This window comes from Microcaecilia unicolor, chromosome 1, assembly GCF_901765095.1.
Source record: "Microcaecilia unicolor chromosome 1, aMicUni1.1, whole genome shotgun sequence".
Taxonomy (NCBI): Eukaryota; Metazoa; Chordata; class Amphibia; order Gymnophiona; family Siphonopidae; genus Microcaecilia; species Microcaecilia unicolor.
Window position 1 is genome coordinate 38,288,414 of NC_044031.1, and position 25,743 is coordinate 38,314,156.

General features: G+C 44.7%; 1 protein-coding gene across 1 annotated transcript in view; it reads left to right on the top strand.

Moving 5' to 3' along the window:
- Positions 1 to 13,359, top strand: part of KCNH2 (potassium voltage-gated channel subfamily H member 2) — a 948,799-nt gene extending 935,440 nt beyond the window's left edge. The window contains exons 14-15 of the mRNA XM_030195619.1: positions 5,726 to 5,936; positions 12,344 to 13,359. Of these exons, the coding sequence (XP_030051479.1) occupies positions 5,726 to 5,936; positions 12,344 to 12,628 (496 nt within the window). The 3' untranslated portion in view covers positions 12,629 to 13,359. The remainder of the gene's footprint in view (positions 1 to 5,725; positions 5,937 to 12,343) is intronic.
- Positions 13,360 to 25,743: the final 12,384 nt, after the last annotated feature.

The following is a 25,743-nucleotide window of genomic DNA, read 5'->3' on the forward strand; positions in this document are numbered from 1 at the left end:
TCAGCTCAGGAATCTGATCTTCAGAACAACCTCCCGGAGCTGCAGGCAATCTGGAATGTTGTAAAGACTTTCAGAGATCGGCTGGCCAACCAAATTGTACTCATTCAAACAGACAGTCAGGTTGTCATGTACTACACCAACAATCAGAGGGGTACCAGATCACGCCCATTGTATCAGGAGGCCATCCAGATATGGCACTGGGTGCTCCAGCATGGGATACTTCTCAAAGCTACTTAACCTGGTGAGCAAATCCAACAGCCTGGCCAACAGACTGAGCAGGGTCATGCAACCCCATGAGTGATCACTCAACATGGGCGTTGCCCGCAAGATCTTCCGAGTGTGGGGCACCCCCTCAGTGAATCTCTTTGCCACTTAATTCAATCACAAAGTCCCTCATTTCTGTTACAGGCTCCAGGCTCATGACAGACTAGCATCGGATTCCTTCCTTCTTCATTGGGAAACTGGTCTTCTGTATGCGTATCCTCCCATCCCTCTTTTGGAGAAGACTTTGCTGAAACTCGAACACGACCAGGGAACAATGATCCTTATTGCTCCATACTGGCCCAGGCAGATCTGGTTCCGTCTTCTTCTGAAGTTGTCCTCCAAAGAACCTTGGAGAGTAGAGTGTTTTCCAACCCTCTTCACGCAGAACTAGGGATCTCTTCTGCATCCCAACCTCCACTCTCTGGCCCTTACAGCCTGGATGTTGAGAGCTTAGAATTTGCTTCCTTGCATCATCCGGAGTGTGCCTCCAGGGTCTTGCTGGCTTTCAGGATATATTCCTCTTTGAAGGAATCTATCCTGGGTAAGTTACTCTTTGAAGTGGAGGAGGTTTGCCATCTGGTGTGAGGACAAGGTCCTAGACCCCCTTTCTTGCCCTACACAGAACCTGCTTGAATACCTCTACACCTCTCTGAGTCTGGTCTCAAGACCAACTCTGTAACGATTCACCTTACTGCAATTAGTGCTTACCATCATCATGTAGAGTGTAGGCCCATCTCTGGACAGCCTCTAGTAGTTCGCTTCATGAGATGTTTGCTTTTGAGAAAGCCCCCTGTCAAAGCTCTGCCTGTGTCATGGGACCTCGAACTATCCTCACCCAGCTTGAAGGTCTTGGTTTTGGTGGCTGTTACTTCAACTCGTAGGGTCAGGTGAGCTTCAGTCTCTAGTGGCGGATCTACCTTAAACTAAATTTCATCACAACAGAGTAGTTCTTTGTACGCACCCTAAGTTCCTGCCTAAGGTTGTGTCAGAGTTCCATCTGAACCAGTCGATCATTCTTCCAACATTCTTTCCCAAACTTCATTCCCATCCTGGCAAAGGCGCTCTGCACACCTTGGACTGCAAGTGAGCATGTATTTATTTATTGGGCTTTAACCGTCTTTATGAAGAGATTCACCCAAGGCGGTGTACAGCAGGTACAATTTAACATAAAACGTACAATTTGTTAACAGCATAACAATAGTAAAATAACCAGGAATAAACATAAATACAATAAAAGAGGTACACTCAAAAACAGTAAATTGAAACCTAATAATAGAACTACCGTGAAACAGTATCAAAAATGGTATTTGAATTCTAGTGCTGTTAAATGTGTATAGAGATATTTATTTATTTGTTTATTTGGTACATTATACCCCTCATTTTTCCACTATAGCGAGTACAATGTGGCTTACAAAATTGCAAAGGATTACAATGCATAGAGGATAGTGACACAAAAGTGAGAAGGTCTGGAAAGAACAAGAGGATAATACAAGGATACTTTACGAGGTGGAAGTAGTCGGTGGCTAAACGGGTATAGTCAACATGAGGAAGGTGAAGGCTTAGCATTAAGTGGGGGATAAGCTTTCTCGAATAAAAATGTTTTTAAGGATTTCTTGAATAGCTGGTGGTCATCAGTCACTTTTAGTTGCCTAGGTAGAGCGTTCCAAGATTTTGGGCTGACTTAGGAGAAAGAAGATGAGAAGAGTAGTTTATATTTTACAGACTTGCAGCTTGGATGCTGTAGATTAAGGTAGGATCGAGCAGTCACCGATGCATTTCTTGAAGGTAGATCTTTCAAATCTGACATGTAGTATCTGACATGTAGTATCTTGTGAGTCAATGAGCAGATTTCCAACTGCAATCCGTCGCGGAAAAGTTGATGGGGGCATGTTGGAGGCGTGGTGAAGGCGGAACTTGGGCGTGGTTATCGGCCAAGGAGAGATGGGCGTCTTTAGCTGATAATCAAAAAAAAAGGCGTTTTTACCACGATTTTGGGTCACTTTTTTTGGACCATTTTTTTTCACGAACAGGTCCCAAAAAGTGCCCCAACTGACCAGATGACCACTGGAGGGAATCGGGGATGACCTCCCTGGACTCCCCCAGTGGTCACTAACCCCCTCCCACCAAAAAAAACCCACTTTACAAACTTTTTTTCCAGCCTCTATGCCAGCCTCAAATGCCGTACCCACCTCCATGACAGCAGAATGTGTTCTATCCTGTGACAGCTTTTCCCTGGTTCTGATGTGGCTCTCGGGTGAGTGTGACACTTTTTCTGTTATGCGCACTGCAGAGTCACATCAGCAATGCATTGTGGTGGGTGTAGGGTATTGGGCTCCATGATTCCACTAGCTTGTGGCAAATGCTCACGATGTTGGTAGTTGGTAGGCTCTACTCCCATGGTGCTTTTCCCCCTGCTTACTGGGTCAGAGTGTGCCCTGTTTTGTTTCCGGTAGTCCATGAGGTAGTGGCCATTTTTGTAAGCCAGTTTTAGATCCCTTTGACGTGTTAGCCACGTTACAGAACTTAGTTCTTCCCTTGAATGTGGCTGAAAGAGGGCATTGTACACCATTCTGCCATCTCAGTACCAGGGAGACTCGTTGCCAGTGGGGCACAACCTCTGATCTGCAGTTAACTGTGAGTAAGCGTGCTTATTCCAATAAAGGATGTTTTCGGAGAGATTAGTCTTCAGGTGTCAACTGGTGTGCCAATGTTATATAGCAGCAACCAGTCCTAGAGGTCTGCGTGTATGCAGGTCCCTGGAGCACTTTTAGTGGGTACCGCAGTGCACTTCAGCCAGGCGGACCCAGGCCCATCCCCCCTCTACCTGTAACACTTGTGCTGGTAAATGGGAGGCCTGCAAAACCCACTGTACCCACATGTAGGTGCCCCCTTCACCCCTAAGAGCTATGGTAGTGTTGTACATTTGTGGGTAGTGGGTTTTGGGGGAGGGGGTTGGGCTCAGCACCCGTGGTAAGGGAGCTATGCATGTGGGAGCAGTTTCTGAAGTACACTGCACTGACCTCTAGGGTGCCCAGTGGGTGTCCTGGCATGTCAGGGGGGCGAGTATACTACGAATCGTGGCCCCTCCCATGACCAAATGGCTCGGATTAGGACGTTTTTGAGCTGGACATTTTTAGTTTCCATTATCGCTAAAAAAAACAAAAGCCCAGCTGAAAAACGTCCATTTTTTTGAAAATACGGTCTGTCCCGCCTCTTCACGTACCCGTTTTCGGACATAGACGCCCATGGAGATAGGCGTTTGCGTTCGATTATGCCCCTCCACGTTATATAATACAATGTTAGCATTATACTAATGATACACCTAATAAGCATGCATTAGAACATTCAATTAACATGGATATGATGCTAACGATTTTCTACAATATGGCTTACCATATTCCTGAGGGACCAAGAGCAAAATATATGATGGGAATGAGATGCATGGTAGAGAGTCAGTGGGGATAATTTGGTAGTTAGCTAAACTCAAGGCAAGTTCATTGTATAAAGCAAGAGATAAAGGAACTGGTCTGAGTTACAGTGTGTGTAACAAGCTAGTCCAGGTGCAGAATGAGTGTATAGTCAGTCACCCTATGTATTAAAGCCTTGGGAGAAAAACCAGGCTTTCACCTGCTTCCTGAAGAAGAGGTAGTCTGGGAGTAAATTCCAGAGCATGGAGGCTACTCCTGAGAAGGCTCGCTGGCGGGTATCACATTGTACAATTTCTTTTGACAAAAGGTACAGATAGTGATGATCCTTGAGAGGACCTTAGAGGTCTTAAAGTTGTGTAAAGGGCTGACTATTTTGTCTGACGACCTTGAAAAGCAAACATAGAGCATTGACCTTTTACTTGGATCAGACTAGGCCCTACAGACAGTCCACCCAGCTTTTTGTTTCCTTTGATCCCAACAGGATGGGGGTCGACATTGGGAAACGCACATCTCCAACTGGCTTGCAGATTGCATTTCATTCACTTATGCCCAGGCTGGGCTTATTGAGACTCATGTCAAAGCTCACATTGTCAAAGCCATTGCAGCGTCGGTAGCCACTTGAGTCAGCTTCCAGTGAAGAAATTTGCAAGGCTGCGACGTGGTCTTCAATCCACATATTCAGATCTCTTGAGCAAGATACCTTTCATGATAGTCAGTTTGCCAAACTGTTCTGCAGAATTTGTTTGGGGGTCTAGAATCCAACTCCAACCCCCTAGGCCCGTTTTGTTCTATTCCCCCAGCTGCACTCTCACACAGTATGTATATAGTTTCACTTCAGGTTAAGTTCTTCTTTTGCCCCTGCCGTTGCGAGGTCCAGTTGACCAATGGTTGTTGTTTTTCGTGAGCCTGATAGCTAGGGATTCCCACATGTGAGAATATGCCCTGTAGCAGGTATTCTTCAAGAACAGCAGGCCATTCATTCTCACATACCTTTCCACCTTCCCTTGGAGTGATTCCATGCTATATTATTGTACTGATGGTCCCGACCCGCGCTCTCATGGCGAGTGGGAAGGCACTCATGCATGCGCGGTGGGGATGTCGCGCACACTCTTAAAGCTCTATTAGCTTATTTAAGCACCACATCGGGTGATGTGAATGACGTCACCCACATCTGTGAATGAATGGCTTGCTGTCCTCGGAGAATACCTGCTACAAGTAAGTATCTTCACTTTCAGCATGTGCTAGGAAGGAAGGAATATCCCAGCACCATGCTGGGATACTGGTTCAGAATGAGATATGAGAGGAGAGTGTCTCCTGCTGGGACACTGCTTCATTATTAGGTAAACAAGAAGAGTGCTCTCCACCGACCAGCCTTCTGTTGCTAGTAAATCTTCCGAAACTTGTTTCCTTCCTAAGATTTTTTTTTTTGTTACATTTGTACCCCGCGCTTTCCCACTCATGGCAGGCTCAATGCAGCAGGCAATGGAGGGTTAAGTGACTTGCCCAGAGTCACAAGGAGCTGCCTGTGCCGGGAATCAAACTCAGTTCCTCAGGACCAAAGTCCACCACTAGGCCACTCCTCCACTAAGATCTGCTATTAGAACAGCCCATGGTGCCATCTACGCTTATAGGTTGACTTATATTATTATTATTATTAGTTTCATTTGTATCCCACATTTTCCCACCTTTTTGCAGGCTCAATGTGGCTTACATAGTACCGTAAACGGCGTTAGCCGGTTCCGGTATGAACAAATACAGGTATGAATAAATACAAGGTGATATCGTGGTAGAATAAGGTTCATGTATGGTAAAAGATTAGGGGAACTTAGAGAGGGAGAGGAAGAGTTTGGATATGTCCATTTCAGTCTTTGGTTGCGTTATGTCGCAGGTGTCCAGTTTGTTTGTTGGGGGGGGGGGGTTGCAAGGCATCTCCTTTAATCAGAGACAGGCTGAGTCATAGTTTAATAAACTGACCATCTATGTCTTGTCATGACTACAACACTGCTATGTTCACCTCTCTTTCTCTCTCTCAGGCTAGAGAGCCGAATGACAGCAGACATCAGCACCATTATGCAGCTACTCCAGAGGCAGATGACCCTGGTGCCGCCAGCATATAGCACAGTGTCCTCTCCAATGCAGGCCTCCACCTCCGCTACCTACCTTGCCAGCAACAGGGAGAGGCTGGCACAACCCGTGCTTCCCGTCACGCCTGTGGGATCTGAAACACCGGTATCGCTTTCTCAGGTGAGGTGACAGACAGGTCCTTGCTAGGCCACTCCAGCCGCTCAAATGGACAGGGCTTGATTTAAGCTAGACAAGATCTCATATTACAAGAGGGTCTCACACTTCGCTAAAAGAAATAATTAAATGTATTTGTCAACAATGAAAATCACAAAATATAATAATCATAATTATTGTTTTTCTTATCAACTATTGTTTGTTTTTTTAATATTTATCATCTATTAAACATCAAATTTGCTTCGTACTTTATTGAGGGGGCTCTTAAATGTTACAGTTAGGGGCCACAATATACTTAAATCCAGCCTTACCTATGGGACTCAAGGAGGCAGCTTGGAAAACATTGAAAGTAATTTAGCAGTAACATTTTGAGTTAAGACTAGTGGGTATTCCAGTTTGGTGGTGCAATGTTGAAGTATTTTTCAGTGTACTTTAGGGGCCTATGTATTGTTCCCCCACTCTGCTCCCATGTCCTCATTATAAAGGGAGAAGATTCACCTCCAGTCCCTTGGGAGTTACATTCAGGAATTGTAGGTATTTCTTTGTCCCCGGAGGGATTAAATCTAAGGGCCCGATATTCAGCCAGCAACAATCAAGGTTTTGCTGACCACCACCAGCATTACACCTAGAAATTTAATGCCAGGTCGTGTCCGGACACCAGCAGCCAGCTAGCGCATTGCTGGTTAAGTGCAGTATTCAGTACTTAACTGGTTATGAGTTACTACATAAAGATAGGACTGATAAAGTACTCTAAGTATTAGAGTTTGCAGAAGTACAGACTAAGTACCTCCCTAGGGTCTAGGGCTATTTTTCCATATTATCAGGTTAAGCAGCATATAGCAAACTGAAGAGTAGTGCAAGAAATCATCTCTCGGGGTCCTTTTGCCAATGAAGAAAGAGATCATTCCAAGGCTTTGTGCAATTCTGAATACAAAGGGTAGAAGGTAATAAAGCATGTCACAGAATTGGAGGGGGACCCACGGAGGAGCCTAGAGGAAAAAGAACGGAGGGACACTTTTGAAAGAACCTCAAAACCAGCTCTAGGCAGTCATATTGTGGAAAATGGGATAATATTACACCCCAGTAAGACAAAAGAGAATATCCTATATAATAATTCTCACCACCAACGTTCTAATGTGGGACTGCCTGTGTCCGTGGCTCTTGGAGTTGCTGAGCTAGGCTCCGTAGCCAGGATGACGTCACTAACAGCTGATTCCCAGGCAGGGGGAGGAGTAGGGAAACACACTGTTTCCCTACTCCTCCCCCTGCCTGGGAATCAGCAGTCTGTGCGCTGCTCCCTGCCACTTCAGAGCAAGTGGCAGGGAGCGGCGCATCAAAAAACTACAAGCGCGGCACCACAGAACCCCCCCCCCCCCGGCGCATCACCAAATCCCCCCCCCGGCACATCAAACACCCCTCCCCCCACCCAAAGCACATCAACACCCCCCCCCCCCCTCCGGTGCATGAAACCCTATCGCCACCCGCAGATGCCAGTAGTAACGCTGTAGGGCCGCTGCTGCATCTCCTGTTGAGCAGCAGCAGCCACTACAAAAAGAAAAGAAGCAATAAATGTTTTTAAATCCAGCCCAAATCATTCACAAATGCCCGAGTCTTACAACGCAGTCTCTGCAGCCGCTCCTCCTCTTGCCTCCACGTCACTGCCCCTGGAGTAAGACCCCAGAGGAGCGCAGTGACGTGACAGGAGGAGACTGCGTTGTAAGACTCGGGCATTTGCGAATGATTTGGGCTGGATTTAAAAACATTTATCGCTTCTTTTCTTTTTGTAGCGGCCGCTGCTGCTCAACAGGAGAAGCAGCAGCGGCCGGACACCATTACCACTGGCAGCTCTGGGTGGTGAGGGGGTTTGATGCACTTGGGGGGGAGGGGAGGGTCGCTGGACATGGGTAAGTGGAGGGGGGGAGGGGAGGGTCGCTGGACATGGATAGCTGCAGGGTAGGGGGAGAGGAGGGTCGCTGGACATGGATGGCTGGAGGCGGGGCAGGGGAGAGGGAGGTGGGGAGGGGATCCTGAGACCAGAGAGGTGGGGGTGGGGAGGGGGGCCCTGCGAGAGGGGGGGTGGGGGCTCACACTCACTCACACACTCACTCACTCACTGTCTCTCACATACACTCTCTCTGACACACTCCCTGTCTATCACACTCTATCTCTCTGTCACACACACACAGTCTCACACACACAGACACTCTGTCTCTCACACACTCTCTCTCACACAAACACACACACAGACATACTGTCTCTGTCTCTCTCTCATTCTCTCTATGACACACACACTCCATCTCTCACACACACTCTCTCTCTCAAACATACACACTTCGAGGAAAACCTTGCTAGCGCCCTTTTCATTTGTGTCAGAAACGGGCCTTTTTTACTAGTTTAAGATAAGAGATGAGAAATGTTGAAGAGAGTATGGATTTTGAGGAACTCGTGTGCATCTTTGCTGGGCCAGTCATAAAAGAATTCTGAGGGAAAATAATCTTTTGTCTTTTAGATAGTGTGATAGAGGAGGTGATGCTCAGAACTACGGAGATAGCATTGCTGAATGCAAAAGTTGTGGGGGTTGGAGCAGGGCCGGTCTTAGCAAGTGCGGGGCCCTATGCAGACCAATTTGGTGGGGCCCCATCATAGCCCCGCCCCCAGCCCAAGCTAAACTTGTACAGAAAAACTGATTGAAATAATAAGCACAATGCTATCATGAACCCCCCCCCCAGAAATTATTCAGTTCAAGTCCACTACAATTAGTAGTTCCAATTCTCATAACCCCAGGGGGGTCAGAGGTGCGGACACACAATCTCTCCACTGCAAAACACTATACACAAACTTGTGCAAAAACACACTACCTTACCAAATCATAACAGCACTAATTCCAAGGACAGGACGAGCTACAACCTTATGCGTGGAAAGACAGCACTGTAATTACACCAGGCTCTAAAACACCAATACACTACCTCGTGAAAAAAACAAAACAAAAAGGGCTGCAAATGCTACATGCTAGCAGGATACTGCACCTTGATCACGCATGAAAAACACATGACACAACAGATATGAAGGCAAAATAAACTGGAAAGTTACCTCAAGAAGTCAGACTCAGCATGCAGCAATACTAGAAAAATTGAAACTTACATGCAAAATATCACAGATGCACATTTCCAAAAGCTGACATATTCCAATTAATACATTCTGAATAAAATACTTTTTTCTACCTTTGTTGTCTGATCATTTGTTTTTTTCTATTCGCTTTGGTCCCAGTGTCTTCTGTTTTATGCAGTGTCTTCTTTCCATTTGATATTTTTTCTCTCACCATGTCCACCATCCTCCTGTGTCCTTATGTGTCCTGTCTACCATCTCCATGTGCATCTCCTTCCTTTGTCTTTCCTTCCCTCCATTCCTGCCCAAAATTTCTCCTCTCTCCCCTGCCCTCCATGTCCAGCAATTTCTCCTCTCTCCCTGAGCCCTGCCCTCCCATCCATGCTTCTCTCCCCTGCCCCCTCCATTCATCATCCCTATCCAGCAATTCCCCTCTCTCCCTGAGCCCCCTCCCATCCATGCTCCTCTCCCCTGCCCCCTCCATTCCATTCATCATCCCTATCCAGCAATTCCCCTCTCTCCCTGAGCCCCCTCCCATCCATGCTCCTCTCCCCTGCCCCCTCCATTCCATTCATCATCCCTATCCAGCCATTCCCATCTCTCCCTGAGCCCCCTCCCATCCATGCTCCTCTCCCCTGCCCCCTCCATTCCATTCATCATCCCTATCCAGCAATTCCCCTCTCTCCCTGAGCCCCCTCCCATCCATGCTCCTCTCCCCTGCCCACTCCATTCCATTCATCATCCCTATCCAGCCATTACCCTCTCTCCCTGAGGCCTGGCATCCATGTCGAGGTCCTCTCTCCCTTACCCTCCCGCTCCCACGTTCAACTGCCTGCCCGCCCTGGCGCCCTCTTTTTCACCCCCCAACCAAAGATGGCTCTTCGTTTTGTTTTGTTTTTTAACTTTACCCGCCTCCATCGCCGGAATCCGAGCGTCACTAAAAGCGCTCCTCCTCTCCCGAGTCTCCCCGACGTCTCTAGCAGAACTGGAGCTCTTCCTGATTCGTTCATTCTCAGTGTCCCGCCCTCGAGGGCGGGACACTGAGAATGAACAAATCAGGAAGAGCTCCAGTTCTGCTAGAGACGTCGGGGAGACTCGGGAGAGGAGGAGCGCTTTCAGTGACGCTCGGATTCCGGCGAGGCGGCAACGGAGGGTAAAGTTAAAAGGAAAATAAAGATCCTTGCGGCGGGAAGAGGCTGACTGAGGCGCGCCGCGCGGGGCCCCCCTAAGCGCGGGGCCCTATGCGGCCGCCTCGGCTTAAGACCGGCCCTGGGTTGGAGGGCCCAAAAGACAAACTGACGATGCTGGCAGTTACAACTGCTAGATTGGTGTTGGCAAGAAATTGGAAGCAGGAGCACACGAGGGTGCAAGAAAAACTCCATTATCTATGCGACATGTACAAGATAACAGCCCTATGAACAAGTAAATACAAGCAATATGAGGAGATGTTCAAACCTGAAAGGAGAGGTGTCTGAAGAGGCATGGAGAGTGGGGGGAACATATTGTAATATGCTATTGTTGTGGTAGATTATAAGATTATATCAGGACATTGTACGAGTTCTGAGCAGTCTGATATATGTGTCAGACTCCTGTACCTTAATGCCAGTTTGATTCTTTAAATAATGATTTTAAAAGTCTTCAAAGTTACTTCTCTCTATTGCACCCTCAGAGTATATGAGTGATGTTCTTTTAATACTCACAAGCAAGGAAAGCACGCAGAGGCATTGCTGTGGGAATGCTTCACAACTTAGATTTGTAGTGTGTCTGTGTACGGAGGGATTGTGTTTTGAGAGTGGTTGAGGAAAACAGAGGGTGAGTGTGGAGAGCTTCTTAGGGGTGTTTGGAGACATAGGTGCGTATATATGTGGGGAGCATAAGAATAGGCATATTAGGTCAGATCAATGGTCCATCTAGCCCAGTATCCTGTTTCCAACAGTGGCCAATCCAGGTCACAAACATTCCGGAATCCCAAAGAGTAACAAGATTCCGGAATCCCAAAGAGTAACAACATTCTGGAATCCCAAAGAGTAACAAGATTCCAGAATCCCAAAGAGTAACAACATTCTGGAATCCCAAAGAGTAACAAGATTCCAGAATCCCAAAGAGTAACAACATTCTGGAATCCCAAAGAGTAACAAGATTCCAGAATCCCAAAGAGTAACAAGATTCCATGCTACCAATCCCAGGGCAAGCAGTGGCTTCCCCATGTCCATCTCAATAACAGACTATGGACTTTTCCTCCAGGAACTTGTCCAAACCTTTTTTTAAATCCAGATATGCTATCCGTTGTTACCACAACCTCCAGCAATGAGTTCCAGAGCTTAACTATTCTTGGAGTGAAAAAATATTTCCTCCTATTTGTTTTAAAAGTCCTGGTTTGTATATTTAGTTATGGGGAAGTATGCTAAATGGGGGGAATAGATGTGCATGTATCAGGAGAGATTAAGTACTGCTCCCTCTCCAAATGCTCATCTTTGCCACCAAATTTCCCTTGCTACACTAAGCCTTTTCCTCCTCCTCCTCCTCCCCCCCCCCCCCCCCACCCCAGTCAAATATTTATTTTTCTAATTTTTTAAGTGTTGCCTTTGGAATTCGTGCCATTTTATATCATTCTTTCCAATATTCCATATGTTTGGGGGGGAAAAGACTTTTCCTTAGTCTCCTCCATTATTAGGAAATTCTATCAGGCGGCAACAGTCAGTGGTTTTTTAAACACTGACCACGGCTGTTGAAATTATGCTGATTATTCAGTGCTGGGTATGTGTGGGTACTGGCATTAAATATGTACAGATGGCCAGCATTTAACCAGATAAGTTCCAATATTCATCCCTTAACCAGTTAAATTAAACTGGATAGAGATAGGATTGCTATTTATGTGGTCCTGTGTAATATGGGGGTTAAGTGCCAACTTTACCCCCAGACTGCTCACACAATAGCTGGTTTCGGCTTTAGCGGTTAAAGGGGATATTGGGCAGTAAATGCTGCTAAATATTCCCTTGGAGCTTGCTCAGTGCCAGTTAACCGGGCAAGAGGCTGTCTTACTCGTTAACTGGCTTTGAATATCGACCTCTCGTATTTTATAATGTTGTGGTTGCTTAAAGAGGCCACTGGGTATGGGTTCTGCTCTCCTGCAGGCAAGATTAAGAAATGCCCTAGTTGATGGGGTAGAGGTTATACATGAAACCCAAGCACTTCATTTTCACAAAATGACTTATTTGACCAAGAGATCTGTGAACAGGTTTAGATTTATAATACATAGTAGACACATCATTGGTCAATAATGCTCTCTGGTTTCTCTTTCTTTCCAGGTTTCCAATTACCAGGATTTTGAGGTGTTCCAGAGGAAGTCATGTGGGCCTCTGATCAGTGATGGGCAGCGAAGCAGCACACAACTTTTACTATACTCTCCAGATGTGGTGCTATCGGTGGGGTCCCCACCACTAGGCGCCAACTTACCTCACGCTGTTCCATACGGCGACACACAGACTGCTAACCCCTATGACACGCTCAGGCGCTTCTCCCTTCCCGGACAGATAGGGGACTCCTTGGACATGCGGACCCCTCAAAGACATGCCTCAGACCCTGGCAGTTAGTGGGAGAGGGAGAAAATGGATGGATTGGACTCAGGGGTTCGCAGCCTTTAATGGCTTCCAGAGAGGATGATGGCAACATCACCAGGTCCCTCTGTAGTGCATCTGATCTTCACCGGAACCTATATCCAGTGGAGACATCAGGAGTGTTTCATGACCTTGAAACAGAGATTAACAAACTCTCTCGTGGCTTGGATTAGGAAGACCTTTTGCTGATTGTAAGGGTGTCTGACTCATCCCTCCTGGTTACCTTGGGCTCTCACCTCCCCTTTTTACCGCTGTCTTTCCCTTCCTTGCTCAGAAGGTGCCATTTTCCCAACCTGTGCTTCATCTGGCTGAACACATCGGAACCCCACTGGATGGATCCTTCATTAAACCTACCTCCATGTCAGAAGAGGCAACTAGAAAGGGAGAGAAGATGATGGTGGCCCGGACAAAAAAAAACCACATACCAAGGGTTGTGAGCACTCCAAGGAGCAGAGGGACGGAAGGATGAAAGCTCTTGGCTGAGATTGTTGGTGATACAGATATCAGGGAGGGGAAAAGTAGCGTCTTTTTCCTCTTTTCTCCTCCATAATGCTCTCTCTTTTGGAGGAAAGAATTGATGGATTTTTTGTAAAGCAGATAATTCACCCAAAGATGTTAGCTGGTCTAACAGGTAGCCAAGGAATGGGGAAAATAGAGCTGGAGGAGTCAGCATCCATTTCCACAGGGACCATGTCATTCAAGAAGACTTGTAGAGTTCACTGCTGCTTGTAAAGAAAATAAGAATTGACATATTGGGTCAGACCAAGGGTCCATCTAGCCCAGTATCCTGCTTCCAACAGTGGCCTGAACTCTTCATTATTGAACACTCTTATTGCTATTCCTAATAATAATAACAATGATAATAATAATATATGTTAATAATAGTATTATTAAGATTGACTCAAGTAATCCAGTCCAAACAGAATAGCCATGTGTACTTGATCACATATCAGTATCTTATATCTGGTCACTCTGCTTCGGTGGAGAATGCGACTGGCCGGCAGGGAGAAATGGAGGGAAGCCGTGTGACCTGGAGCGCTTAGCCTTTCTGCAAAGTCCCAAATGCCCATCAGTCCCTTGCTATGTCCCAGCAAATCCTTTTACAGAATTGTGGTTATTTCACTTCGGATTAGCAATTGGAACACTCAACGCTTCTGCAAAGGCATGGTTACTGTTGTATGAAAATCTAGCAAAGTCCACCTAGTGAAAAGTACATGGTTACATTTCGCAAATGTAGGCAAAGTACAAAATGATCCACACTACGTACAAAAGGAATCTGAATTTGTCAGATTCAGAACAGGGCAAAATCATATTTTTTTGCCAATGCGAATCCGTCTGTCCATCTTTACAGTGTACATTGATGTTATTATATGCCTTTTTATTTCAGGATAGAAATATGATGGATTAATTATTCCTAGTATAATATTTGCCATGTAATGGCAGGGACTATGTGGAAGGACTAAGTGTCCACTCTGTATGTAACGTAGATGAGGCAGATGGAGTAGAGTGGCTGTGAGATACAAATTGAGAATGTGTTCACTGGACATTTTACAGATATTAACCCTTCATTTTTGTTGCTGCTGCTGCGACCGGTTTCAGAATCCTTGCTTGTCTGGGTTTCATCATACAAAGGGCACACTGTCTTTTGTCCTTTCGTAGTGGACCAGACCCTGGATAGTGGGCCTCTTGTTTCTTAGTTTAAGGCTATTTTAATAGAGATACTGCGCTGTCTGTATAGCGTCCCACAAACAAGCACAGTTGGAGACTGCCATCTATTACTTTGGCGTTTCAAAGACTTTGGCTCAGATGCTTTGGAAACACCAATGGAATACGTTGCAAATTCATTGCAGTTGCTGTAATGCCACATCATGAGGCTTCCCCCCCTTGATCCTGTCCATTATAGTCGCTATAATCCCAGGGCTGCATCAGAAACCGGTCTTACAATGATGCCCCCCCTGAGCACTAGTTACAGAAGTGACCGCATTTTGAGATTCCGAATCAGCTACCAAAGAAGCATTTGGATAAAGGAAGAACTGTTTGGTTCTGTCTGTGTATAGGACGTTTGTGTGGTTGTCCTATAAAGCTAAACGCTTCCATAACAGGGAATGAATTTACACGGAGCACTCTACACCCTCACCTCTGCACAACTCTCCTTCCTCCCACAGCCCACAATTTTAAAAGCCAGAAAGCTCCCAAAATATCACATCAACCCAACAAGCTGTCATTGAATCAAATGACTGTCCTAATGAATGAGTAAGTCACTTGGCTTAGAAGTCACTGATAGCTTTGCTTATCTTCTTTCCTGTTGTGATGTCACAATTAACTCATTTCTCCAGTCAGGCCACAAGCTGTTATGATATTATATCACACAAATTGATTTGACAGTTTCGCTAAGGATATACAAGTCACCTTTCAACATGCCAGACATTATGCAGTAATGCATATTGATCCATAGAGTCAATGCAGTGATTGATGAAATCTTGTAATACAATCTGTCCTTCAGTATCCTAACTGAACTTATGTAATAGGGTCAGAGTGGTGTGCTATGGAATCTAGTTCATCTGGGGAATATGCAGAAGGTTAAATCATCAACTAATGGTTGGTTGTATTTTATGATAATTTATAGTATTGCTGAGGGAACTGGGTAGTCAAGAGGAGGGAAACAGATCCTTTCACCATTAGGACTGTATTACTCACGATTGGCATTTTCTTTTGTTACATTTGTACCCCAACTCATAGCAGGTTCAATGCGGCTTACATATTATATACAGGTACTTATTTGTACCTGGGGCAATGGAGGGTTAAGTGACTTGCCCAGAGTCACAAGGAGCTGCCTGTGCCTGCAGTGGGAATCGAACCCAGTTCCCCAGGACCAAAGTCCACCACTCTAACCACTAGGCCATTCCAGATGGAATGTTGAGATTCTGTTGCTACTATTTGAGATTCTACATGGAATGTTAATGTTGCTATTCCACCAGCAACATTCCATGTAGAAGCCTGCCCTTGCACATCAGCAACCCGCGCAGGCTTCTGTTTCTGTGAGTCTGACGTCCTGCACGTAAGTGCAGGACGTCAGACTCACAGAAACAGAAGCCTGCAAGGCCTTTCTTACATTTGTACCCCACGCTTTCCCACTCATGGCAGGTTCAATGCGGCTTACATATTATATACAGGTACTTATTTGTACCTGGGGCAATGGAGGGTTAAGTGACTTGCCCAGAGTCACAAGGAACTGCCTGTGCCTGCAGTGGGATTCGAACCCAGTTCCCCAGGACCAAAGTCCACCACGCTAACCACTAGGCCACTCCTCCACTCCAAGTTCTGAGCCTGTCACATCTAGGATTGGATGGCCTAATAGTTTGGCATTGGATAATTGTTGCCTGTCACAATTAGGACTAGATAGTCCAATAAATTGGTACAGAGTCTTTCAAATCTAGAACTGTATGACTGGGGATTAGCATGGGGTACAGAGCTTGTCACCACTAGAGCTAACTAACCTAGTAGATTAGAATGGGGATACAGAGCCTTTCTAGAAGGCTTAGGGGAGAGCAGTGGGATACAGAGCCTTCCATCTCCAGGACTTGAGGGCTTTTAGGGTTGTCAATCAGCTCAGTGGATTGAATCCAGCCTAGGTTGGCTGTGACAGAGTCATTTCTTTAGACAGCAATTCAGTGGTCAATATGAAGCGAATCACTGATCGTAACCCAATTGATGCATGTCATTAAATGAACAGACTCACAGTTGTCACTGCAAGGCCTATGCAAAAAAAAAAAACCTCTCACAAAAAAGGTTTAGCATGTGCTCACAAAATAATATAAGATGCACATTAAAAATGCCACTTAAAATGATTTTAGCATGGTCATGGTAAAAAATGTACTCAGTAGTGTAGTCACACGATTGTCATGCATGGAAAATACATTGGCTAAATAGTGAAAGCATGTTATTTACCAAGGGAGTGCTAAATAGCGCCAGCTTCCCAAGCTGAGCATGCTCGGTTCGTTTTTCTTCTCGACTCCTGCTGGCTTCTAAGGAGTAGACAAATAGGCTTGTCAGTACAGAGGGAACACATAGGACAGCTGCCACACTCCAGGAGAGGAAGTCAAAAGAGAGCTGAAAACCAACATGATTGCATGTTTAGAACCCTTCGCTTTTTGTATCAGTAAGGATCTTCAAAGAAAGATGTGAAGGACGCGGTTAGGAAGAGAAGGGGGCATGGAAGAGGCAGACACAGGGAGGAATCTGGCCGCCCTTACTCAGAAGGGCATCAGTACATGACCATCCCCCCCCCCCCACCACCACCACCACCACCACCACCACTTTTCAACCATCAGTGGCCTGCTACTGCCTGCAACCTCACAGAAAATGAGCTCGCCACTCAAATAAAAATAATGTTAGCTGTAAAAATGCTTTTGAGGCCCCTACTGCAGTTCAGTCTCAATCCCAAAAAGCTTTCAGTGGTCTTAGGCCCACAATAACTATGTCAGTGACAGCAAAGGCCTTTGTCCTTTGGTAATCTAGTGGTTGAAAATAAATTTGCTTAATATCAAGAAGGCAGATAACATATTCGAAGTGCTCACATATGTCTCCTCTGTCACCCCCCCCCCCCCCCCCCATCCTCTGTCTCCCCATCTTGTTGGTATCTTGTCAAATCTTTCTTTTAGATTGCAGGAGAGGTAGAGGAAAGACTGGTGGACACCTGCTGGCTAGTCATTTCTCTGGGGAGGGGAGAGCTGACCACATAGAAACCACCCTCTGCTTTTGTGACTAGCTTGAGGATGAGGCAGGGCCTGCTGCAGCAAAGGCTGTTCCTGGACAGATGTTTAAGTGTAAGCAACACATTCTGTCCAGTGAAACTGAAGCAAGGATTACAATGATCCTAAGAAGCTTGCCAGTATCTTGGAGTCTGATCGTTTCCACACCAGTAGGAAACCTCTATGCCTTCTACGTTATGAGGTATGGAACAATGCTTGGAAGAGTCTTTGTGGTGTTGAACTTTTAATTGAGAAGACAGATTTGTCATGTGAATAAGTGTATATATTAGCTATATTAGCTGTGGGTTTTTTTTTTTTTTTTTTTGGGGGGGGGGGGTTTGGTAAAGTGTGGTCAATTGTATTCATCCCCACTGGCCCCTTGTTACTGTTGTACAGGGTCATCTCCACTTCACGACCTTAATTTTTTAGGCCTTCTGTTTCCAGTTAGCCGACACCTTTCAACACACTCAGCTTAATGTGATCAGACTATTAACTTTCCCACCGTAACTACCAGGCTTAAGTTAGTAAATTAACACCAGTTCAGAGGAAACATTCAATAATATTCCGCTGTTAAGTACTTGATAAATAACAAGGAGGGTGCCTGTATTGCATCTGCCGTGAAACAGTAGGGTATAGGTCAATGTACTTTCCAATCTATTTTTATACCTGCACATGAGGGCCTTAATCAGCAGGCTGTAGTTTATTGCATAGACTCCTGTACCTGGTACCTCACATGACCAGATTTAAGGTTTTGGTGGACATCAGCGAAACCAGGCAGCAGATTCCGGAGATCTGTGGGGAGGGACATATCAGAGATTGCAGAGCCTAGTGCAACAGTGATGCCCTTTTTAATATAGCATATGCACCTGGCCATACAGTGAGAGGGAGGAGGCTCTTCTTTGGCTCAGGTATTTAGCGTCTTCAAAATTTGGTGCCCTAGGCAGTCACTTAGGTTGATTGCATCTGAACCTAGGCCTGGTACATCAGCTGCACAGATCCCAAGGATTACATGGCTCTGAAGAGCAGCTTACTTTCTCAGCCTTCAGACGCACTTTCTCTAGAATGCTGAAAAGCGTATTGATGAATTGAGTGGGCAAGGGATGCTTGTACTGCTGCAGCCTGTTCTATCACCTGTGTGATGAATAAATGGAGGATGTCATTTTCTAAAGTTGGCATTAATTTTTCCTCTTCTCTTCCCCTGCTTTTTAAAAGGCTGTAATACAGTTGCTTTCAACGAGCTGAGAGCAAGTCCCTGAAGGAGGAAAAGCATACAGCATCAACCTTGACTCCTTATTAACCTCCAGAGCAGTGTTATCTGGGCTAAGCATTCAGAAGCTCTGGAACGAGGGGGCATAGGATGGAGGTGAAAGGGGATAGACTCAGAAGTAACCTGAGGAAATACTTCTTCACAGAAAGCATGGTGAATTCGTGGAACAGTCTCCCGATGGAGGCAAAAACAGTATCTGAATTTGAGAGCTTGGGACAAGTACATAGGGTGTCTAAGGGAGTGATAGGGAGAGTAGATGGCATGGATTGGCAGTTTGGATAGGCCATATGGTCTCTATCTTCCTACATTTTTCTCTGTTTCTATGTGTGCACCCTGGGATTTGGAGGGGATGGTGAGGGGAGCTAAAGTGAGATTATGTTTCTGTGCATCATTCTTAATGTTTTTCCTCTTCAAGTCCATGGGCATCTCCAGGTCGTGTGGGTCATATTATGTGTGTGCGTGTGATCAGTGTTGGCAGCTGCATGAGGCACCTATGACTGGTAGCTGAATATAAATAGCGGGCAGTTCATTTGAACATGGATATGTGTGCATGGAATCTTATGTATGTGGTTAGGGCATGTGCTGTATTAGTGAGAGTGTGAGTGTTTATGTGTGTGTGTATAGGGGGGGGGGGTGTTCAGTTTTTATCAAGGCATGCCTATTTGTGTGTTAAGTATGACCCCTGCTTGCATATTGACGGTACCAGTATTTATATTGTAGGTGTGTCTACATGCTTACTGAGTTATGTGGACATACCTTACGTTATCAATATGTATTTGACTAGATGTCATGGGGTTGGATGAATGTGGTTGGACTGGGATAGTGTATACCGTTAGATTGAGTTTTGGCATATCAGTGTCAGCAAGTATAAGAGTAAAACTGGCAAACTCAATCCTCCATTCTCGACGGATAGCAGAGAGTAGCCTTGCTGAGCTGTTTACCTCCCCTCTTTCTGTCCTGTGCTCTGATTCAATATATTTTACACGTCTCTTATAAAGATGAAGTTTTTTTCCCTACAAAATGGGCTATCCAGCAAACAGCTGTAATGGATTACATTTTTACCAACAACATCTGTGTCAGATTGATATATCCAGTAAAACAGTAAGGTCACAGGATGAGTCTTCCAAAACTAGACACTGGTACACTAGTAGATACTTGAAAATGTTTACAATAAACATTGTTATCTACTAACATATGAGGTTCAAAGAGTCATCCTGTGACCTTACTGTTTTACTGACTCTGCAATCCGTTAGGGTTTTCCTTGTTCCTCCACTCCGGTGGTTTTTTCCGTAGATTGACATATCCACCATGTGTATACTCAGTACAACTCTATAGTGAGTCATGGAATAAGTCACCTTCGTTTTCCACCTTGATCCATCAGTTTTTCATTAAACTTACAAACAATAGGTAATAAACTGGAAAAAAAATTGTTTTGCAAGGTCAAAACTTCCAACTTTCAAGACCTAAACATCACCTGCCTGCAGCTGGAGCTTCTAGACTTCACTGAAGGAATAATGTGAGTGGTAGGGAGGTTTCTAGGGAAAACTATTCCCAGCTCTGGTGTTGTTGATCCAGCCTGTGCAGCTAACACGCACCCCATTTCCACTCCTCACTGGTTCAAATGCACCAAAAACTGAACATTTACTGGTGCTTGTATTCACAGTTCTCCTAGATTCCATGGTCAAGGTTAGGGTTCTTAGTTTGTCTTGGACTAAGGAACATAAGATGGTCTGTCCAGCCCAGTATCCTGTTTCCAACTGTGGCCAATCCAGGTCACAAGTACCTGGCAGAACCTAAATAGTAGCAACATTTCATTCTACCAATCCCAGGGCAAGCAGTGGCTTTTCCATGTCTGTCTCAATAGCAGACTATGGACTTTTCCTCCAGGAACTTGTCCAAACCTTTTTTTAAACCCAGATATGCTAACTGCTGTTACCAATGAATTCCAGAACTTAACTATTCTTTGAGTGAAAAAATATTTCCTCCTATTTGTTTTAAAAATATTAACATGTAATTTCATTGAATGTCCCCTAGTCCAGTGTTTCCTAAGTCCCGTCCTGGAATACCCCTTGCCAGTCAGGTTTTCAGGGTATCCAGAATGAATATGCATGAAAAGAGAGAAATGAATTCAGTAAGTCACCCCCAGAAAAAACCTAAAGAAAATCATCCTAACTCAATTAGCACGTATAAGGGAGGCAGTGTATGCAGATCAAGTTCAGACATATTCATTGTGGATATTCTGAAAACCTGACTGGCAAGGGGTACTCCAGGACCTTGGGGAAATACTGCCCTGGCCTTTGTACTTTTTTAAAAAATACAAAATCGATTCACTTTTACCTGTTCTACAGCACTCCCATAATTCTTTCAGTGCTCGTGTTCATGTGTTTATTGAGAACTGCTTACATCACCCACAAGCATTTGACAAGATTTGGACAGTCCTCAGAATCCCATTTGATAGCCTTTATGTCTTTTAATACATTCCTTGCTAACTTCCAGATGCTAGTTTACCAACCTAGTTCTAAATAGAAAAGCTGGTGCAGAGTTTGGCATTTCTAGTTTACCAGTGATTTTCTCGTTACTCCTTACCTTTAGAAAGGAGGCTACACCAGCTGCTTCTCTGTATTGGTTGTAACAAAATGTATTAGCTTTGATTACAAAAAAAGCAATTCATGTTGGCTTAATCTCTGGATTAGTGATGTGTTCCATCCTGTGCCTTCCTAATCCAAGCATGACTCACTAGTACTTTCTCGGTGTGCCCTATGTCATGCTTTTTGTTTGGCAGCCCTTCGGTGCTGATCAATATCCTCATATCATATGACATAAAAATCCAATGCCCCCTGTTAGTAGCTCCAGTACACATCACTAGTAAATGTGATCCGTGTCTTGGATTCTAACTTGCATCTTCCTTCATCATCTCTGCTATGTTAAATCAACAGGACTAGCAGCATCCTCAGTTGGCATGTTGTGGACAGAATAATGAGGCAGACCAAATGGTCTCTTTCTGCTGTCATCTTCTGTGCTACTGTGCCACCTGGCAAAATCATTGGATCCAGTTTGCTGCTGACTCAGAGCTCCATGAAACAGTGAAAAATGCAAAGCCTGAGTACAGCATGGATGACTGAAGAGTGATTCTTATCAGAGCCCCAGACATGTAATTCACGAGTAAAGATGGGCACCCGAAGAGTGGATCTACGTTAGAGAATCCCATGCAGCTGTTTTATGTACCTAATGCACGAATACAGCATGGAGGAGTGTGATGAGAATAATCAGTGCGTAGCTTTTGTTTCAAACAGGAGTAAACGTTATGAGAAAAAAAGTGTAGAGAAGCCAAAAAAGAAAGAGAAAATTATAGGACAAAGGAACAGATTTAATAAACAGGGAAGCTGATACATTGAGGTTGCACATTTCATTTCTCAGAATTTCCTGTTTCCCCTTTTTTTCTTGAACCATCTATATGACAGCGTCAACCTACAGATAATTCATTGCTGTCTAGATGGTTCACTGGCAGTGTGTACTGCCAGGCAGATCTCTGGTTCAATTCCCGAGTGGGGTCTTTTGTTCATTAGGTGTTGCAGGGTTAAGGCATTTAAGTTGGATCATTAGGGTATGCCTTTTTGAACAGGTTAGTTTTTAGGAATTTCCTGAAGTTTAGGTGGTCATATGTTGTTTTCACGGCGCTTGGTAATGCGTTCCATAGTTGTGTGCTGAGTTAATTAGTTAATGAGCCATTACAAATCAGTAATTGATGTTAATTGACACTCATTTGGGTTTCTGGGTGGATCTGCCTTGCATCCTATTCTATAACTTACATGTCTTATAGTGAGCAACTCAAAAGAGGCATGGGTGGGTCGAGGGGCGATTCCAGAAGTTAGGCGCAATATTATAGAATTGTACTTCCAACTGCCATAAATTGGGTTCCGGCATTTATGCCAGGTTTTGGCACCCATAAATGCTGGCACCCAAAGTTAGGCACGAGATCCAAGCTAAACTAATATCCTTCTAAGGGCTCATGCCATTTGCAGAATACTATTTTAGTGTAGATCTTCCCACTGCCTCTCCGCCACCCCAAATGCATAGCAGCCCTCCCAAAAGTGCTGTGGATGGCCCCAATAATTACTGCAGAGGTTTTGCACCCAAAAAGTATTACATTTTGCCTTTAGGTTGTGTTAAGTGCAAACCCCCTTAGCACACTTTAGTCAATAGGGGTCTTCCTATTTTGGTCTGTGTTACCTCCTCTTTTCCTTTCTGTGGTATTATGGGTGTGGTTTTGTGTTTGCATAACCCTGTTATTCTGAAATTGCAGGTGAAATATGTACTTTATCCTGGGTGAATTATACGCAAATCTGTGATTGTGCATTTGTGCAATGTGAGGGGGGTGTGACTTGTTACTCTGAAGGCCTATATGAGGTACGTATGCTCTATGCACGTGTGTATGAGAGAGTTAGTCTGTAAAAGTGATGTGTGTATATTATCATCATCATTTGCCCTTGAAATTGGTTTGGAATTTCACCACATGATTTGTGGGAAAATTATGGCTTCAGAGCTGGTTGACTTTTAACCCTGTTCCCTGGTGAGCAGTGGAACTGAAGCCGTTTCACCAGTGTGTGGAAGGGTGTTTAATTTGCTTACAAAAGACGTGTGCCTTAATTGAGCTCCCATCTCCGATGCTTAAAGCAACAATTTAAGAGTTATTACAGGAGAAGGGGACGTGAGTGACAGAAATTATTTACGCCTCGCCTTACCAACAAATCTAAGGAGTCAAAGATGAGTGAGGATGGCTGGGGCAGGGTAGTGATGTCTCATTTAGGGACAGAGTCTATATATGGCGATTAAGTTACACATGAAAATTTGGCAGTGTGGCCAAATTGTGCACGCAACTTAATTGATTAACAAGCCAATCGGCACTGAGAATTGGCCAATAATAAGCAAGTATCAGCACTCATTAGAATTTATGCATGCAACTTTCTAAGCATATTCTGTAAAGTGGTTTGTGGATCTCAACAGGGGGCGTAGCCATTGAGGGAACATGGGCAGGTTGCGAGTGTCCCTAAAAATGACGTGTACTGTTATAGAACACGCCCAATCCATGCCAAAGTTAGCGCAAGCATTTATACCAGCTTTAGACAAGGTTTATAGAATATGTTTTTTTGTGCCGATTTTTTCAGTGCCATATATAGAATCTAGCCCTTAATGTGTAGGTGTGGGGAGTCAATAGAAGGAAGAGTTTGGGGCAGGGGCAGCAATGAAGGCATGACCAGAAGTTGGCATGATTCACCACAGGGCACCTAAACTATCATCCTTTACACTGTAATAGAGTTTAGCATGCTTCCAGGGATGTGCTGATAACCAGAGACCTAATAGTACTACACCCTCTCATAGCCAACCTCTCCCACCCCCACCCCCCCTCATATTTAGAGTGTGTTAGACGATATTTATTTATTTGGATTTTGCTCGCACCTTTTTCAGTAGTAGCTCAAGGTGAATTACATTCAAGTACACTGGGTATTTCTCTGTCCCTGGAGGGCTCACAATCTAATTTTGTATGTGAGGCAATGGAAGGTTCAGTGTCTTGCCCAGGATCACAGGGAGTAGTAGTAGAATTTGAACCAGCCACCTCAGGATGTCAAGACAGGCGGTCTAACCACTAGGCCACTCCTCCACTCATACCTGTGTTCCACACTGCAGTAGACATGTGTCTTTACCTTTGTCATCCCAAATTACCTCTTTTGCACTGAATCACCATAGTTTTGGCCCATAGTTTTCTGTCTGTCCTAGGTTATCAATAGAAATCAAACAAAATAAAACATGGAAAAGAAAATAAGATGATACCTTTTTTATTGGACATAACTTAATACATTTCTTGATTAGCTTTCGAAGGTCGCCCTTCTTCGTCAGATCGGAAATAAGCAAATGTGCTAGCTGACAGTGTATATAAGTGAAGTGTCAGCTAAGTGTCAGCTAGCACATTTGCTTATTTCCGATCTGAGGAAGAAGGGCAACCTTCGAAAGCTAATCAAGAAATGTATTAAGTTATGTCCAATAAAAAAGGTATCATCTTATTTTCTTTTCCATGTTTTATTTTGTTTGATTTCTATTGATAACCTTAAGAGTGGACTAACACGGCTACCACACTCCTCTACTGTCTGTCCTAGAATGACTTGAAGCTATCTTCGTACATTTCTGTTACCTCAGTCTCGCAGCGTGATAATGCAGTCTCCAGTCCAGCCTTGAAAAATCTTCTTTCACATGATGAGAGGAGAGAATCACCAAGCTTCTCCCACAAATTGCTGCATCTCATTCTGTCATTCATCCTGTCCCAGTTTTTCACAACTGCTGAAATGACTTTTATACCACAATAGGGGAAGGTTTTTCTCTAATTGCTAAAGGTTCTTCTGCCCCAGAATGGGGCTTTCTCCATGAAGGAAAGGGGAGGTGCTGATGTGCTGGATACCAACATTCAATCTCCACAGCTGCAAAATTGTACTTCCTAACAAATTTGCTCAACTCCGGAAATTGCTTTCAATTGATTTAAATTACCTGGTTTGTGCAAGAATTCTCCAAGAGCCCCCCCCCCCCCCCCCCCCTCAGAAATGCCAGCTGGTGTTTCTTGATCTTGTATGGGACTTTATTCAGAGAGAGCTTATTCTCTGCTCACAGTAGTCACCTGTTACACGCTGATAAGATGTCTTATCTGTTCCAAAGCAAAAGGGGCAATGCACCACACAAATAAACAGGTCTCCAAAAATATCCAAGCTTTAATTGCATCTTAGGAGGTTCCACTCTTAAGCATGAAGTAAATGGAAAAGGCTTACATAACCGTTTCTTTTCTGCTTTGCTGCATGTGTAATTGACACTGTATTGTTTCGTACCCTGTTTCGGTTGGGTGGCTGTTTCCCGATGCCTCCTTGGGCAGAACAGATGTAACAGACTGACAAAAGCAGATGCCTAGTTTCTGCGTTACGGTCTGAGCACAGATGGTAGAGGTGGTACTTGTATGAAATTCATCGGCAACCATGAAAGAAACGTCAGCACACTCCTCTACCAGCATTTTCCACAGTCTGACTCCAATTCAT